Consider the following 15,919-nt stretch of genomic DNA (forward strand, 5'->3'; position numbering starts at 1 on the left):
GTAAGAAAAAGAAAGGTTTGGCTGGAATAAACTCGATGACTATGCTGTGCTGAAATGGTAGAAAACACTAACAATACTAAAGCTACCATACTTTAGCAACAGCATTATTACTGATTAACAGCCTTTCCAAATATTGCTTGCCTGCCATACAAAAAGAGGTATAAGGTAGAATAATTTACCAGGAAGTGATATTCTGCTAGCTGAAATCCTCCAGTAAAGTTAGAATATAAATTATCTTTGCATTCTTTTGAAACATTATTGAATTTATTACACCATGTATCACACAACCTATATGATCAATATAACCAAGTAACTGGAGACAAGTCATGAAAGACACATTCTGATCAAGTGGATCCTGCCTGCACGCCCAACTTTAAAAAGAGCAAGGGATTAAAGTCCCACCTATGTACAGGGTGGTTAAGAAGACATTAAAGAATAAAGACACACATGCAGTGACTGAGTGACCATGTGATGACATGGAAGTCACAAGAGAAGCAGAAATATAAGCTAAGTTTCTCAGAGAGTGGGCACATTTCCAAAATTACCCTACCACACACATACCTGAGCAGGATAGAAACATGAATTTTTTTTATATTTAGCTTTGCTTACTAACCCCTACTACATGTTTATCACAGGTTTATCCCAGGAAAAGCAAAGCATTCAGGCAATAATAAAACCTTTATTTAACCTAATAATAAACCTTTCTTATGTCAAGTAAAAAAAAAAACAAATCAAAACAAAAAAACCTTAAGCAAGCAAAAAACACAAAAACAAACAAAATACACCAGAATCTGAGTTGATGAACTAAAATATTTTCTAACATAATTTGAGGGATATCCACTGAAAGAGTATTTGCATCAGAACAATGAATATGTGAACACATCACCTTTTAAAAGAAAGGATTATAAACTCTAGATCAACTGACACCCTGCTGCCTCCAGATCACATCTCATTTCCATAAGGAAAATTTTCCTGCAGTTTGGAGTACAGGGGTACAGCTGCACCAGGATATTTGGGACCATCAGGCCATCTAGTTTTTAGATCTTATGCTATTCAGCTACTGAAGTCTTCATCGAACAGCTTTAATCCTCTCTCCTGGGACCTGAGGCTAATGCAGGCGACTGATTCCACCATCATCAGCCCAGCATTTGGTGAAGACAAAGGCAAGCAAAGACAGCAACTGCCGTATTTCTGGTTCCCTATCTGAGCTCTGTATCATTAGTTAAAGCAGGTAATTGTGATGCTTATCAGGAAATTCATCTTCTTGCCAATAAAAGCTTTCCTATTAACACGTTTGTTAAAGCACTATGTTCTAAATACGTTTTTCACCTACATGGGCAGGCTTTCCACTTTCTGGACAGCAAAGGCAGTGCTTCCTTTTCAACTGAAAGCAGAAAACTTTTTCTTCACATCTACTTCTGTTCCTGCCTGTAAGCAGTCTTTGTGCAGACGACAGGGCCTTCTCAGTATTATGCTTATGGATTTGCTAAGTTTGGCTCCAATTTCATATTCAATAACACAGGAAACCACAAACCCAACAATTTCACAATTTCAAAATTAGTTTGACCAATCTCTGGCCAGGGCTGCCCTGTGTTTTATCCAACATTTTATATGTGGAAGCTAACAATGGTTCACCAAGCAAGTTGTTCTTAAGGTATAGGGAAAATACGGAAAAGGAGCTTACCTCTGCCCAGGAGTCACATGATTCTCAACTGGAACAGAAGAAGCAGTGAACACTTTCGTTTCAGAAAGCTGAAAAAGATAGAGGGGAGGAGGAAAGGTATTTTAATCACATACATTCTCATGCCTCACTTCTGTGACATCTGCAGAAATTCCATCTTGGTCATGCACTTTCACGATAAAAGTAAAGTCAAACTATCATTACAACCAGTTATGCTGCAGCTCTGCTTAAAAAAACAAAAACACGTAGCCAAACTTCAGCAAAGCCTTCTCCACAGAATCAAGTACCAATTTAACTGAAGTGCTAGGAAATTTGGTCTACTGAACACATACAAGGGCATACCAATGCACCGACATCAGTTTGAGCAACTAACTGAAAAATACACCAGCAGAAAGTAATTAACATGACAGCTGTAAAGATACTTTGGGCAAGTACTTGTGCAGGTGTAATTTAGGACTCCATAGAACAGCTGTGATAAATGTCATTGCAGAAGCCTAACATATTGCACAGCTCTCATTTCTTCCATGTATCTCCATGTTTTACATTTCAGCTGCCATCACCAGCGGAGGCAGATTTGCCCACAGATATGTACAGTGAAACAGCATTCATGGTTCCTTCTTGGCATTTCTGCTAGGGGTGGCGGTAACATTATAAACTCACGTCTGCTCTGCAGTCGTGAGCTCAAAACCAGCAATTGCTTATACTGGTATAACCAATCAGCCCATACAGCAGAAAACTACTGCTTTCACCATGCTGTACTAGGTACTTGCACAAGTAGCTGGGGAGGTGAAGCTGGTTGGTTGGAGTTTTGGGGGAGAAAGGGGTGATGTTAGTCTGTAAGGTGTTCATTTGCTGCTGTTTATTTTAACACCTTTATCTGCTATTTTTTTAAAAAAGAAAACAGCTACAACTTTATAGGGCTAATTAATTTCTATTGACAGGAATACTTGCAAACCAGAAGAGGTCTTAAATGAGCGCAGGTTAGGTTTAACCAGATGAAGATATGCACACATAATGGTTATATTTTAAATTAAATTTGCACAAAATCACCCTTAACTACTTCAGTGTAGCTTTACATTTACACTGAAGACTGACCTATTCAAACTCACATGAAGAATCCCTTTAGAATGTGGCATTTGAATACAGGTCTTCTGGGAAGTAATTGATTTTTAATCACACACATTGCTAGTATCCCTGTTTAAAGGATATTACTGACATGAGTCAATTTCATCTGTCATCCCATGGGCAGCTCTACTGAAAGCACCTGTATCTCTGAACACAGCCATCTGACTGGGATTCTCCTGTGAAACACTGTTGAGCAGGATGCAGAAGGGCAGACTAGGAGCAAAGTTCAAATGTTTCATGTATTCTACTAGCACCTACTTATGTGCAATACATTGTGTCATGAAAAAATGAGGACCACCACAGTTCCTTCCTCCATTTCCTTCCCTTCCTCTGCTGCCCACTCAACATACTTTAATCCCATCTTTCTGGAACACAACTCTGTACTGTGTATAATGTTGCCAGCCCACAACTCTGTGTACTGACTAAAACAAAGAAAGAATATTCAGCTCAACCATATTTCCAATTAAAAAGGCTTTCTCTATTGTTCAGCCCTCACTCCAGCGTACATGTTGTTTTAAAACGTGTACTGTACTTTTTGTAGTGCTATGAGACTCCTGCATTGTATGGCACAAGAAGGTCAGCTAATGGCATGAGCAGCAGCCCATGGTCCGCAATCCGCTGGTTAAATATTAAATTCATTGTAATGTCAACAGTTTCTTACTCTCACATAATGCAGGATAAGACTAACCGTGGCCAATACGCATGAATCCTGAAAAATAAGCAAATCGAGGAGCCCAAGGGTGTTTGTGACACCACAAAAGCATGTTTGATGTGTCAGAGAGGAAATGCTCTCTTTAAGTGAGCCAGCATGCAAAACGCGCATCTCTGGCTATGCTGAAATTTACACTATACCCTGTGGCAAGCTCACAGCCACAAGCTCTAATCAAGCACCTAATCCAGAATTCTGATGGGACTATGGCATTTTATCAAAACACTGTACTATGTGCAGCAGTGACTAGAAAGCTTTATCTCCCAGATATGTTCAGTATTTCTTAATAGTATTACAGCTCCTAACAAAGCTATTTACACTCACTATACACTACATTTGCAAGTGTTTTACTGAGGCTCTGGCATTTACCAGAATTGAATGAACAGTTGTGAACTATTTGCAAACATCAGCTTCAGAAGGGGTTCATATTCCCTTCATGGAGTTGGTGCTTTTCAGCTCTTTACCTCATGATAAAGATCCAGTTACCAAACAGACAATACATTTAACAACTAGCCACCAGCTCCCAAGGCCAGTTGATAGGTGAGAACAGGAAACTATACTCTAGCAGCCTCATAAAAACATCAGCAAATCAGAAATAACAAAACCTTATTACTGCTTTGATAAGATGTACTGAAGTGAAAGAAAAATAAAACAAGTTCTCATGTTGCTTCCTGGTAAAGGAAATACACCCAGTAAAATAAATGGGGGGGGTTGGGTTTGTGTAGTTTGCTTTTTTGTTGTTTTTGTTGGTTTTTTTTTTTAAGTGTTGCTGTTGTTTCAAATAAAAACTAACACTATCAACATTGTACAGCAAATGTATGCCTTCATCCACTTTCCAGCAATGTGTATGTATTCTATTTCTCCCCTACTGATAGCTTCTTCCCCTTCTGATAGTTAGAATTTATCTTCTTTAGCCAGGAGAACATGACCACACTTTCAGCAGGACAACCCAAAGCCACCTACACTACCTTGACATTTCTCTGATCCTTCATTGTCCATGCCCTGAATATTACTTTAACAAAATACAACCTCCTATTTTCACTACAGCTAGCCTCAACTCTAAGAGCATGCTGACAACTTACAATACTTGCTCAATACTCACTAGTAAATACAGGACTATTAGATCACAAAAATCCAATCCTGCCCAGGTCACTAAATTTCACTCATCCACTCCCAACTTGCATCTGACTAGAAAACAACACATTTAATCAAAATTATTTCTCAGAAAAACAGCTGGTCTTTATCAGCAAAACACACCAGCAAATACATCAGCATCCTTGGTTGTTTTAACCATTAGTCATGCTGCTAGAATTATTATACCCTTAAATGCACAGCATTATGTTCCAGCCACAGGTTCATATTATGCCTTTGTCTGCTAAACTAAAACTAGAGTCCATTATAGGCCAATAAAACAACCTGTTCAGATTCAGTAAACTAAAAATCTCATCCTCAAGTACCTCTTCTATAAGTAAATAATATTCAGCTGTTTCCACAATCTTTGTTTTATAAACCAATGAGTAACTGGATGCAGTACTTCAGAATCACATCCAGGAGAGTCCACACACAGAAACATAAACCAAGACTGATTGTGAGACAGCAAGGGTGCCTACAGGCAAAAAAAAACAAACTAGAATAGCACTTTTCTGCCATACTATCAGCCCTTTAGGAGATCATGCTGAGCTGTTCCTTTTTCATCATCCACTACAATTCTGAAACTTTTTCTGTTGCTGCTTTTCAGAGAGCAGCCCCTTGTCCTGGAGGTATGCCTTTATTCCTATGAAACAAATGTGCACTTGGCTATATTAAAGCATTTTTTATTTGAACAGGTCAAGTCTAGCAAAGTTCCAGACCTCTCTGCATGACTGGCTTACTTATGATTGCCATTCCAGTAATTTTTTGATTTGCCACACATTTAATTCAGCAGTGATTTTACTTTTATTTCCAAATCATTGATAAGGAAGGCATCTGGTCTGGGACTGGATTCCTTTACACATCTCCTAGAAACACCCATGTTCGATACTGGTCCTCTTGCAAAAGATTTGCCAGAATTTGCAGGGTGGATTTAAATACACTTATTCTGCTTTGTGATAGCATATAATTATTTTTAGAAGAAAAGATGTAGATCCATTCTCATACAAAGACATACTCTGTCTTCACAATTAACTTGTAATTTACTTAAAGACTATCATCAGGTTTATTTGAAGGGGAGTTATTTACTATAAAGCTACAGTGAATGGCAGAAGCTGTATTATTACAGCTTCTGGGTTTTTTTGGCTTGTTTCTTTTGTTTTGGGTGTGGTTTGTTTTGGTTTTTTTTCCTTTTCTTTTTAGATCATATGAATCAAATTTTCCTTTATTTTTTCCCCAGGCATGTTTTAGGCTAATGTTTCTGCAGGTAGCCATTTCATTCACTCTTTCTGAACATGAACAACTTTCTCCTAGGCTACAGGGATTTTTCCAGGACTCTAAAATTAATAAAAAATAACAGTCTAGAGGTTTCATCTGCTGCTCTTTCAAGATTCATGTGCAAATTTCTTGGACTTTAATTATTAATTTTTAAAAAAAAATCTATTGCTGGTCAGCATTGCTCAACACTCCACCTGTGCTACAAGTACTGCATTGTACCAGTATCAAACAGTTAAGAAACAAGGTCAGAAATTTTCACTATCCCTTAGCCATCAGACTACTTCTACCATATACTGTAGAAAGGAGGGCAGGCTTAAAAAAAGATATCAGCTTTTGATGGCAGTAACCAATACAGAGAAACTAGGTATTTTGGAGTTTCTTTCAACTTTCTTAAAAAATACAGCCCTTTCATTAGATAAGGACAGAATTTTCATATCTGTTATATGACACATTCACACATTTCTAGCTGTAACACTGACATGCTTCATCACCTTCTACAGCTATCTGTAGAGAAAGAGTTGGGAGTCCATCACTTTTCCCAAGTAACAAGCAATAGATCAAGAGGAAATGGCCTCGAGCTGTGCCAGGGGAGGTTTAGACTGGATGCTAGGAAAAATTTCTTCACAGGGAGGGTCCTCAAGCATTGAAAAGACTGCCCAGGGAAGTGGCAGAGTCACCATCCCTGGAGGTAAAGATGTGCAAATGTGGCATTTGGGAACATGGTTTAGTGGATTTGGCAGGTCTGGGTTAATGGCTGGACTCGATTTATAGGTCTTTTCCAACCTAAACAATTCTATGATTCCATGATTTTATGCCACCTTACAGAAAGAGGCAAAAGGGATGATTTTCAATATAAACTTATTCTTCTGAAAATAAACTTGAAATAATGGATATTCCTGTAAAATATGAAAAACTTCTTAAAAGCTAAGTTTTCCTTTCCATATTTATTACCTCGTTTGTTTTCTGAACTGCTTAAGCTTTACTACAACAACTGAAACTTTAAAATCACAAATGTAATTTTCACATGTGATGATTAAAAATGGCAAATGTTTTGAAGAAATTAAGACATATCTTACCTGATAAAGAATGAGCACAGAAACTGTTGTAGTACTTTAAACAACACATCATAATAAAACAACAGGAATGAAGCAATTAACTGCTAACTTCAGCATACTGCTAGATCCTTTTTTTAATATTATGAACACGAAGTTGGACTAAGAGAAGTAATTAAGCATATTTCAAACAAAAAGCATCAAATGAGGAGTCTAAAGTTGACAGGAAGCCTCAGCACTTCATTACTTAAAAGTCTTGTGATAATATGGCTTTAAATCCTTACATGATAGTAGGGGGAAGCCTGTGGTTTACACCCATCAGCACTGAGCAGTTGAGAACTCTTAGTTCACAAATACTTAATTTGGGATAAAAGTTAAAATTTTGTTACCTATGTACTGCCCACCCATTAAAAAAATAACTATTTCTTGATTCAATTTTGTTTAAAAAACAATCTTGTCTATGTGTGGCTAAGTTCTCTACTTGAATTAATTCATCCTGTGATAACTGCAGAAATCTAACTTGGATAAATCTGTGCCGGGTTATACTCACAATTAATACCGAACAATTGGAAATATAAAATGCAGTCAGCAGAATAAGATAACCAAAGTGTACTGTGGAGTGCATGGTCATACATACTCATTTGTGAAATACATAGATTGCATTTAGGAAAGAAAGAACCATGGCAGAGGGGTTGGAACTAGATGATGTTAAGGTTCTTGCCAACCCAAAGCATTCTGTGATTCTATGATTCTATGTATTTTAAACAGGAATTACAGTAAGAAACACAGTAAGAAATATCTTGCTGTAATTCCTGTGATAGTTGCATACAGCTACTACTTTGAACACTTAGTTTCTGAAGATAACACAGAAACTCTAAGGGTAAATAATCAACTGGTCTATCCAACATGGTAAACTTACATCTTCATTCCAATCTTCTGCTGTCCACTCTTCTATTGAGTTTTTCCATGCTCCTATTGTAATATGGGGAAGGAAAGAAAAGAGTTACAAGCTAAAGGCACTACATGGCATTTCAACCATTCTGATTTATAAGCTGCCCTGTTTTCATTATTAGTGGAACACAAAGCGAGGAAATGGTGGTTGGAAACATGGGAAGCTCTAGAAAACTGGTCTGCAGATTTAAAATTTTGGGAAGGTTTTTTCTTTCCCCCTGTAATTTCTGATTTCAGGAATTTCTCAGCCACTACGGTATCAGACATAATTTGCATAAATATATGTCTGCAAGCAGTGATTAATCCCAAACATTGTAAGAACTTCCTCCTATGTCCCCAGTGACAGAGAGAGGTTACTCAGCCCTCCCATTGGATCTCACAATTCCATGCACAAATTCATACAGAGCCGGAACAAAACAGAACCACAACACCTGCTCCAACATCCATAATCCTGCTTTCAACACAAATTCCAGACCCATGCTATGCCTCTGGAGGCTCCTTTCCAACCTGTTAACTCTCTCCTTAAAGCAGAACAACTCCAATCCCTTCCCATGATACACGAAACTTATTTTAAATCATATATAGTCCGTATAATGGCAGCAGAAGAGCCAATAAGCTTCCACTGTAGCTGCAAAACACCTCTCCCCATAACTTGTTGCAGTATTTATTTGGTGAACACTGGAGCACAGTGTGCAAGTGTACAACATGTGGCAATGGGAAAACTACGGGAAATGATCCTACAGATGCAAGAAACCTGATCCCTTCCACAGGAAACAGCAGACACAGACATGCAAAAGCGACAGACTAAAGTCCTTGACCACCACCAATCAGCATAGAAGTTATCCCAGCCGATAACCAGAGCCTTCATTTAATCTGCATAACCATGAGTGAAGAAAACACCAGCAGTACAGATCCTACTCCCATCACCTTTGATCAAGTACAAAAGCAGAAGAATTACTGCTTTAATCATCTCTTTTTTACTTAATGAGAAACCCTCTGAGACACGTTCAGCCAGAAACAGGCTCCCGGAAGACAGCATCAACTGTCCAGTTTATACTAATGACATCTCTGGATTAATGTATTCTTTTGTACACTGTTACAAAACAGTGGTTTGGGCAGAGAAGGGTCCAATGGCACTAACCCAGTGAGGCAAACAGGCCTACTACGAAGATATACATACACATAGTGGGTAGAAGAAAGGAGGTTTATACCTTGGAATCCAAAATTATTTGGCAGGTCCTGAGCAAAGTAACATCCACTCTGTGTTGGCTCTGTGGAGCAATTACAGAGTTGCCTGAAACATCTTGTGCTCACGTGTTACCAAACAACCTCTAACCAGGAAGTTTCTACATACTGCAAAACAACTACTAATCAAATCCGAGCACAAAATTAACTACAAATGCCCCAAATTTCCAGACCAATACACACACTTCCACAGAAATTTTAGAAAGGAGAAAAAGCCCAATGAGGTTTTTTGAGAAACAGTTGATGTTCTTTTCCTTCCCCTGACCAGCACAGGATATCCTCTGATATTTTTTCTTCATACATCCTTGTATTCCCACTGCTGCTTTTTATCTCCTATCAGCCAGAACAAGGCCTGCCTCTGCAGAAGACAAACCTCATGGTGGTGCCAGAATCACAACAATAGAGCTCAGAGTCAGCTAAAACAAACACAAGAAGAGCTCAGTCAAATCAAGCCCAACCCTTGACCATCCCCACCACTTCTGGGAGATCAAACCTGCTTGGAATAATACACAGGACACTTTCCTGACATTCAACTTAAACATTTATCTGTTGCTCCTACTTCTGAACATGCTTCTGTGCATTTACCCTCTAATTATTGAACACAACCCTTCACCCTTTTATTAGTTTACCCTGCTAAGTTTATTACTGTAATTTATTAACACTCTACCTTCCCAACTCGCTCCTTCCAGCCTCAATTATTTCACTGATTTTTCTCTGCACTAAATCCAGTTAGCTAATGTCTTCATCTTGGTGGTGGGATTCTAAGCCTGATCTTGCCACAAGCACATCAATTTCCTTCTAGTCCAATATCCACCTTGGCATTATGGCAACTCTATATATTTTCTTCCCAACCTTCCCCTGTGCCTTGCAAAGAGTTCTCTGTTTTCCACTGAAAGTACGCTTTGTGTTTTTAAGGATCCTTGTCACAGCAACTTCCACCTAGATGGCTTTGTGTGACTCTTTCCTGTTTCTCTTTGCAACACATTCAGTTTTAGAAAGCTATAAAGCAAAAAGTATACAATATGTTTTTGGTAAGGCCTCAGCTACTTTCCCCCAGTTACTCACTTTCTGTCACACTATTTAGGGCCATTTTTCCTTTTTTTTTTTTTTAATAATCAGCCATAGATATAACTTTTTTTTTTTTGTCTATCCCAAAGTTATGTACTAATCTTTTCCTTCTGGATTACATTCATGTTCTAGAATGACCTGAAGTTTTCTTTAACATGTTCCTTTTCACTTTTACAGAAGTCCTAAAACCAGACACCTTCCTTGTAATTCCCAAGCTATGCAATTCCCTTCTTACCCCTTGGTAGTTACATTACAATTATTTTTTTACTTCTTGTCATTCTTCAATTTGAGTAATCTAATGCTGCTCCTAACTAAGGTAACAAAGGATTTTTTTTTCTGTGAAATCTATGAAAACTCTATCAAAGTAGAGGTATCAGTAAATTAGAAGAATGCAACACCATTTTTATAACCTCCTTTGAGAAATGGCCTGTAACATAACTGATTTATAAGAACTGCTGTGATCTTTCACTCAGGGTCTCCAACTGCCTTGTACATTACAAAAAAGGTAAGAAACTGAATACCCATTGTGCCTGTAAGAAAGTATTGATCATGCTGTTCAAGTTTAATCCCTTTTGGAGGAGGACTGGTCATTCTGTTTCCTCCCGCCTGCACCATGTCTTTCAGTTGTACATTAGTTCTATAAAACCAGGATTCAGAAAAACTGATTCTCAATTATTTAGAATACAATTACACTTAAATGTTATGAACCACTAAAAATTCACTCTTTAATCTCTTTTTATTTCAAACAACAATGCTAACTTTTACCTCCATAGAACCAACTAGCTTTTCTATAAGACTGCATGATGGGGCACCTAGTAACACCTTTCATTCAGGCTACTATAATTCCTCTTGTACCTGCAATAACTCAGGACAAGAGGTTCTAGAGCACTTTCAGAGCACATACTGGGGCAACTATATTTTGGAAACAAATAGTGTATTTCATTTTAATTGAAAACATTGATGTTGGTAACTTCCCAGCACCGGCTTAAAGAGGGAATACGTAGTGAAAACTTAGAACTCCACAAGCAGTTTATATTTGCATGTTGTCTTCAGAAAACATTTTGATAAGCAAATCAGTTTTGTTTCTCCAGGTAGTTGCCCAGTTATGTCAATTTATCTCACTGCAGATAAAAGTAAGTTTTCAAGCAGCTACTATGAGCTAATTTTGGTTTCTTTCGAGATGAAAGAAGAAATGGGACTGGGTAATGAGGAATAGAGAGGGATTTCCATGCTACCTTTCTTCTCTGTATACACTTACCTGACATACTTCATTAGGTCACCAGAGGCTTTATGGATTTCCATAAATATACATAACCCTCATTCACATCTTTAGTAACTCTACATAGCAAAGTTACTTATCACCATGACTGTTGCTTTGCAATAAAAGTACTCTAAATGGGGAGGAAGGTAATTTTGAAAACTAGTACTTGTGATTAACAAGCAAAATCACCAGCTCAACTTTGTAAAACCTGCTTCCAGCCCCACACATTGTATCCTACTCCACCATCCTACCCCTGCTTTCAGCTTCCTTCCCAGCACTCGCTTTTGCTTTAAAACTACTATCCCAGTTGCAGTCTCCTCTAATGTGCCTCCTCGAGATACTTTCCATCGCAAGGTTGAAAGTGCTTCCCTCTTGGACAAGACTCAGTGATTCAAATTTAAAGCTTACTCTCTTCAAAGAGATTTCTTTTTGGCTTGGGGACTTACTTCAGACATTCCTATGGCTTGTCTAAAGAAGAAATACTGTAAAATAAAACACTCTTCCTATAGTCATATATAGAGTCAGACATTTTTGCTTTGCCAGCTATTGTGCCTTTTCCATTTGCACCGAAAGAAAATTAAAATTAGCAGCAAAAAGGCCCTTTGCACCCAAAAAGAGCATTCACACTTAACTAGTTTACTTTAAATTTCCACCAACCAAATGATTTTGTATGAACTCCACACACTGCCACTCACTCATTCATACCCTATGAACCATTAATCTGACAGGGCCAGAGAAAATCCCCAAATGCCTTCTGAAACCTTCTTCTCCATACCACACTCCCAGATTTCCATACAGGCCTTAAACTGCATTACTGAAGTGCAGTTCTCAGTGAGATGTGCACAGTGTAACAGCAAAATCACACTTGTTATCCAAAAAGAAGTTCAACATGTCAACTAGCAGCAAACTCCTCAAATAGACACATTCACACACTTACAGGAATCTCTTTAACCACACCAAGCTACTCTTATGCCTGGGCAGAATTCTTCCATTATCGAAGACTCAGGAGATGGCTACAAGAAGGAACAGAGGTTGCCATAGGGAAGGCACATAAAGGCTACCCAGAATTAGCCGCGAGGGTCACAAGCATTTGAATTCACTTGGGAAATGGAGCACAAGTTAAAGTTATTCATAAGCCACAGCCTCACAGCTGCATTTAGTAATAATTAGACAGTGAATTTTATACCTCTGGTCCAGTCTCCTCATGCCTTTCCTGTATGTCTTCCTTTTTTAATTAGGTAACCTTACTGCTCCTGCAATACTTGTGACAACATACCCTGCCCTCCACTTCCATATAGCAAATAACAGTATCAGTATTCTAGGAGAATTTTCAAGCCATTAGGTGCTCTTTTAACTCATTATCTGATAAACTTATTTGAAAAACTAGCATGAAAAAGGTGCATTTCTGTTTGCACTATAGCCCAAGTAATTTCAAAAGTAATTCCTTGGAAAGATGCCATATTTGCCAAGAACTCCCTTTTGATAACCATGAATATACTCAGTGCCACTCTCCCACACTGGAACAGAAAGCATTTGGAGTGCCAAGACAGCTTCCTAATAACCTCTCCTAAACTCTGAGCCTGCCTTTGCTGGGTAGGTGGAAAATGGCTTGTATCAAGTTTAGAAAGCTGTATAACAAGCAGCTCACAGCAGAGCTCGATGGAGCACACCCTGGCCTCCAGTATCAGTCTTTTCCTTCCACACTTGACACAGGGATTAATAAAACATCATCTGCATAGGCTTCAGTAATTAAGTGATAAGAAGAGCTCTCCTTCGCTGGGGTTAAAAAAAAAATTATATATATCTATATATCTATCTATATATATCTATCTATCTATATATATATATAGATATCTTATCACTCAGTGGTTCCCAAGTATGGACAATAACGTACATGAACTTCTCCATCCTGACACTGGATTTCCTTTGCCTTCATCTCCTGTCACTGAGTATGGGAAGCAGCAAGGTATCCTGTTTTCCCAACCACAGACAAGCAGTTCACATTCTTCATTTCTGAATCACCACGAGATGAGAGCTAAGTGCTCCTTTCCAAACTACATCTGCCTCTTTAGCTGGGAGCACATATTTCACACAGAAACACATGAATACCTCTATCTTCAGACAGGCAGACTGCTCTTTTGGCTTCAATTCAAGTGCCTACTTGTGCTTTAGTTAATCATTCTTCTTTTCAAAGGTGTCAGATCTTGGAACTCTCCTCCATCACAGAGTCTTACATCTTTACATTGCTGCGTTGCACAGTTGGGGCTGCCAAAGCCATCCCAGTGCCACTGAGTGGATTCATATTTGTAAATAATTTTTCTTTTCTTTTTTTTCTTCTACTTAGATATTCACACCCTACTGCATAATCTCACTTTTAGTAGGACTTATATTCCTTAACTACTTTAGGTGAGTTCTTAAGAACTACTTAAAATATCTCAACAGTTCTTCACATACCAGGTTCTTTCAATAATTCTTCAAAAATTCAAATCCCTTTGTCTCTCAAGGGATCATTAGTACTAAAACAACAAAAAGAACTGGAAATTACCTTCCCTTCATTCCAACCACAGAGTCACTCAGGCTACAGCATATGTTCTGCACATTAGTAGCAGTTAAGCTATAAAAGTGAACTAATATCTGTATGACGTGAGATGTATTGACATTTTCAGAAGTTAAGGGAACTAACATAATGGTTATTTTAATTGCAATTTGCTAAAGCTCTTCATTCCAATCCTTCCGCTTCTTGAAGCATCTTACCAGTTCCATCATCTGCATCATTGTGACCAGTCTGCCAAATCTCTGATTTTGTCCCAAAGCCATCAGTGACAGAAGACTCCGTATAGTCTGCAGGATTAAATGTCCTAGAGTTTCAAAAGTTAAGAAATGGAAGAGAACACATGGGTCATTCATGAACACAAGTGTCATCATTTTTAGCTGACGTTGTATCAGATTTAACATCTTGACTTCCACATAATTTATCTTGGTAGTTTGGGTTTCAAAAGAATTTTTTCCTCTATGAGCAGACAGATAAAAGGGGGAGAAAAGAGAAAAGAAGAGGAGAAAAAAAGTGAGGAGACTGGGGAAAAAAATATTACTGTAGAGAAACTGAACCAAAAAAACAATTCCTGAAAAAGCAGTTAACAGCATACCTACTCCTCCCAGTCTTATAAAGCTTTAGTTCATATGCACAATGATAAGACCCTCTCAGCTGATGGTTTCTCAGCAGGTGGCTGACTGATGAGAAACCAGTATCATGTCCTTTCAGAGCACCAGACCTGCGCAGGACAGGAGTCAGAACATCAGTAAGATTATTTCAGGATGCACTCCTCACACCAATGCCAAAACACACAGATGCAGCTAAAAGGTGAAAAAGGATTACTGAAGAAAAATCCCTTTCCATCTTATTATCTGCAATACGAAGAAGAAGGATTATCAGAGAAACAGTACTAGCCTTCTGTTCCTCATGACATCACTGAAATTACTGAAATTACATCACTGAAATCATTTCATATGACATTCAAGGCAAACACTAAGTGAAACTAGTGGAGGCTATACTTCTATAAAGCAAATTATCCCAACAAAACTGAAAACAAACTTTAGAGTGGCTAAGTAACTTCTTTTGATTCTGTTTTAGGGCGCATATATGTCCAAACAACAGAAGCATGAAACCTCAAAATAGGAGAGTTTATAATCGCTAGACTTCCTGGTTTTATATACAACTTCCACCTTCTACATTACACTGAAACAAATATTTTTTTGAGTTGACCTAGGACTATATGCACCACAGAGAACTTGCAGCCTCCAAGGCACTATGGGGCTGCTTCTGATAGGTACAAACTGGTCCTCCAAGTCTGAGATATTAACACTGCATAAATACACATTAGGTTTGTGTAGGTGTGTCTAGTCATAAATACTAGTATAAGACAAAAATAATCCATTAATCATCAATCACATTTGAGAATTTTTACATCCATACTTGTTTATCAAACATACAGCAACATTAATACATACAGTGGCAATACTGTCAATTAATATTTTACTGAGTTTGATCCTTGCCAAAATCTGTGCTCTGCATGTTTCTTACCCCATGCCTTGGGCTGAAAACCTCCCCGCTCCTCTCCCTCTGCCACGTCCAAACCCTAGGAGAGAAAACATCATTTAACAGCAACAGCAGAGGAGCCACCAATCACTGGTCTAGCACATTAAAAAATAGAATCATAGAATCATAGAATTGTTAGGGTTGGAAAGGACCTTAAGATCACCCAGTTCCAACCCCCCTGCCGTGCGCAGGGACACCTTACGCTAAATCATATCACCCAAGGCCTCGTCCAACCTGGCCTTGAACACTGCCAGGGATGGAGCATTCACAACCTCCCTGGGCAACCCATTCCAGTGCCTCACCACCCTAACAGGAAAGAATTTCC

At 38.4% G+C, this 15,919-nt stretch overlaps 1 protein-coding gene across 14 annotated transcripts in view; it reads right to left on the reverse strand.

Annotated features, from left to right (window-relative positions):
* The window catches only part of UBAP2 (ubiquitin associated protein 2), a 104,015-nt gene that overhangs the window by 41,787 nt on the left and 46,309 nt on the right, over positions 1-15,919 (reverse strand). For 8 of the 14 annotated variants that reach the window (XM_057408163.1, XM_057408167.1, XM_057408166.1 and 5 more), the window contains 6 exons: positions 15,580-15,634; positions 14,645-14,770; positions 14,253-14,356; positions 9,136-9,195; positions 7,893-7,945; positions 1,685-1,752 (listed from right to left, as the gene is read on the reverse strand). In XM_057408163.1, coding sequence (XP_057264146.1) covers positions 1,685-1,752; positions 7,893-7,945; positions 9,136-9,195; positions 14,253-14,356; positions 14,645-14,770; positions 15,580-15,634 — 466 coding nt within the window. The remainder of the gene's footprint in view (positions 1-1,684; positions 1,753-7,892; positions 7,946-9,135; positions 9,196-14,252; positions 14,357-14,644; positions 14,771-15,579; positions 15,635-15,919) is intronic. The other 6 variants (XM_057408173.1, XM_057408172.1, XM_057408171.1 and 3 more) reach the window with 4 other exon arrangements.

Source organism: Pezoporus wallicus, unplaced genomic scaffold (assembly GCF_028554395.1).
Source record: "Pezoporus wallicus isolate ANWC-B61680 ecotype Strahan unplaced genomic scaffold, APGP_CSIRO_Pwel_v1 contig_6996, whole genome shotgun sequence".
Lineage (NCBI taxonomy): Eukaryota > Metazoa > Chordata > Aves > Psittaciformes > Psittacidae > Pezoporus > Pezoporus wallicus.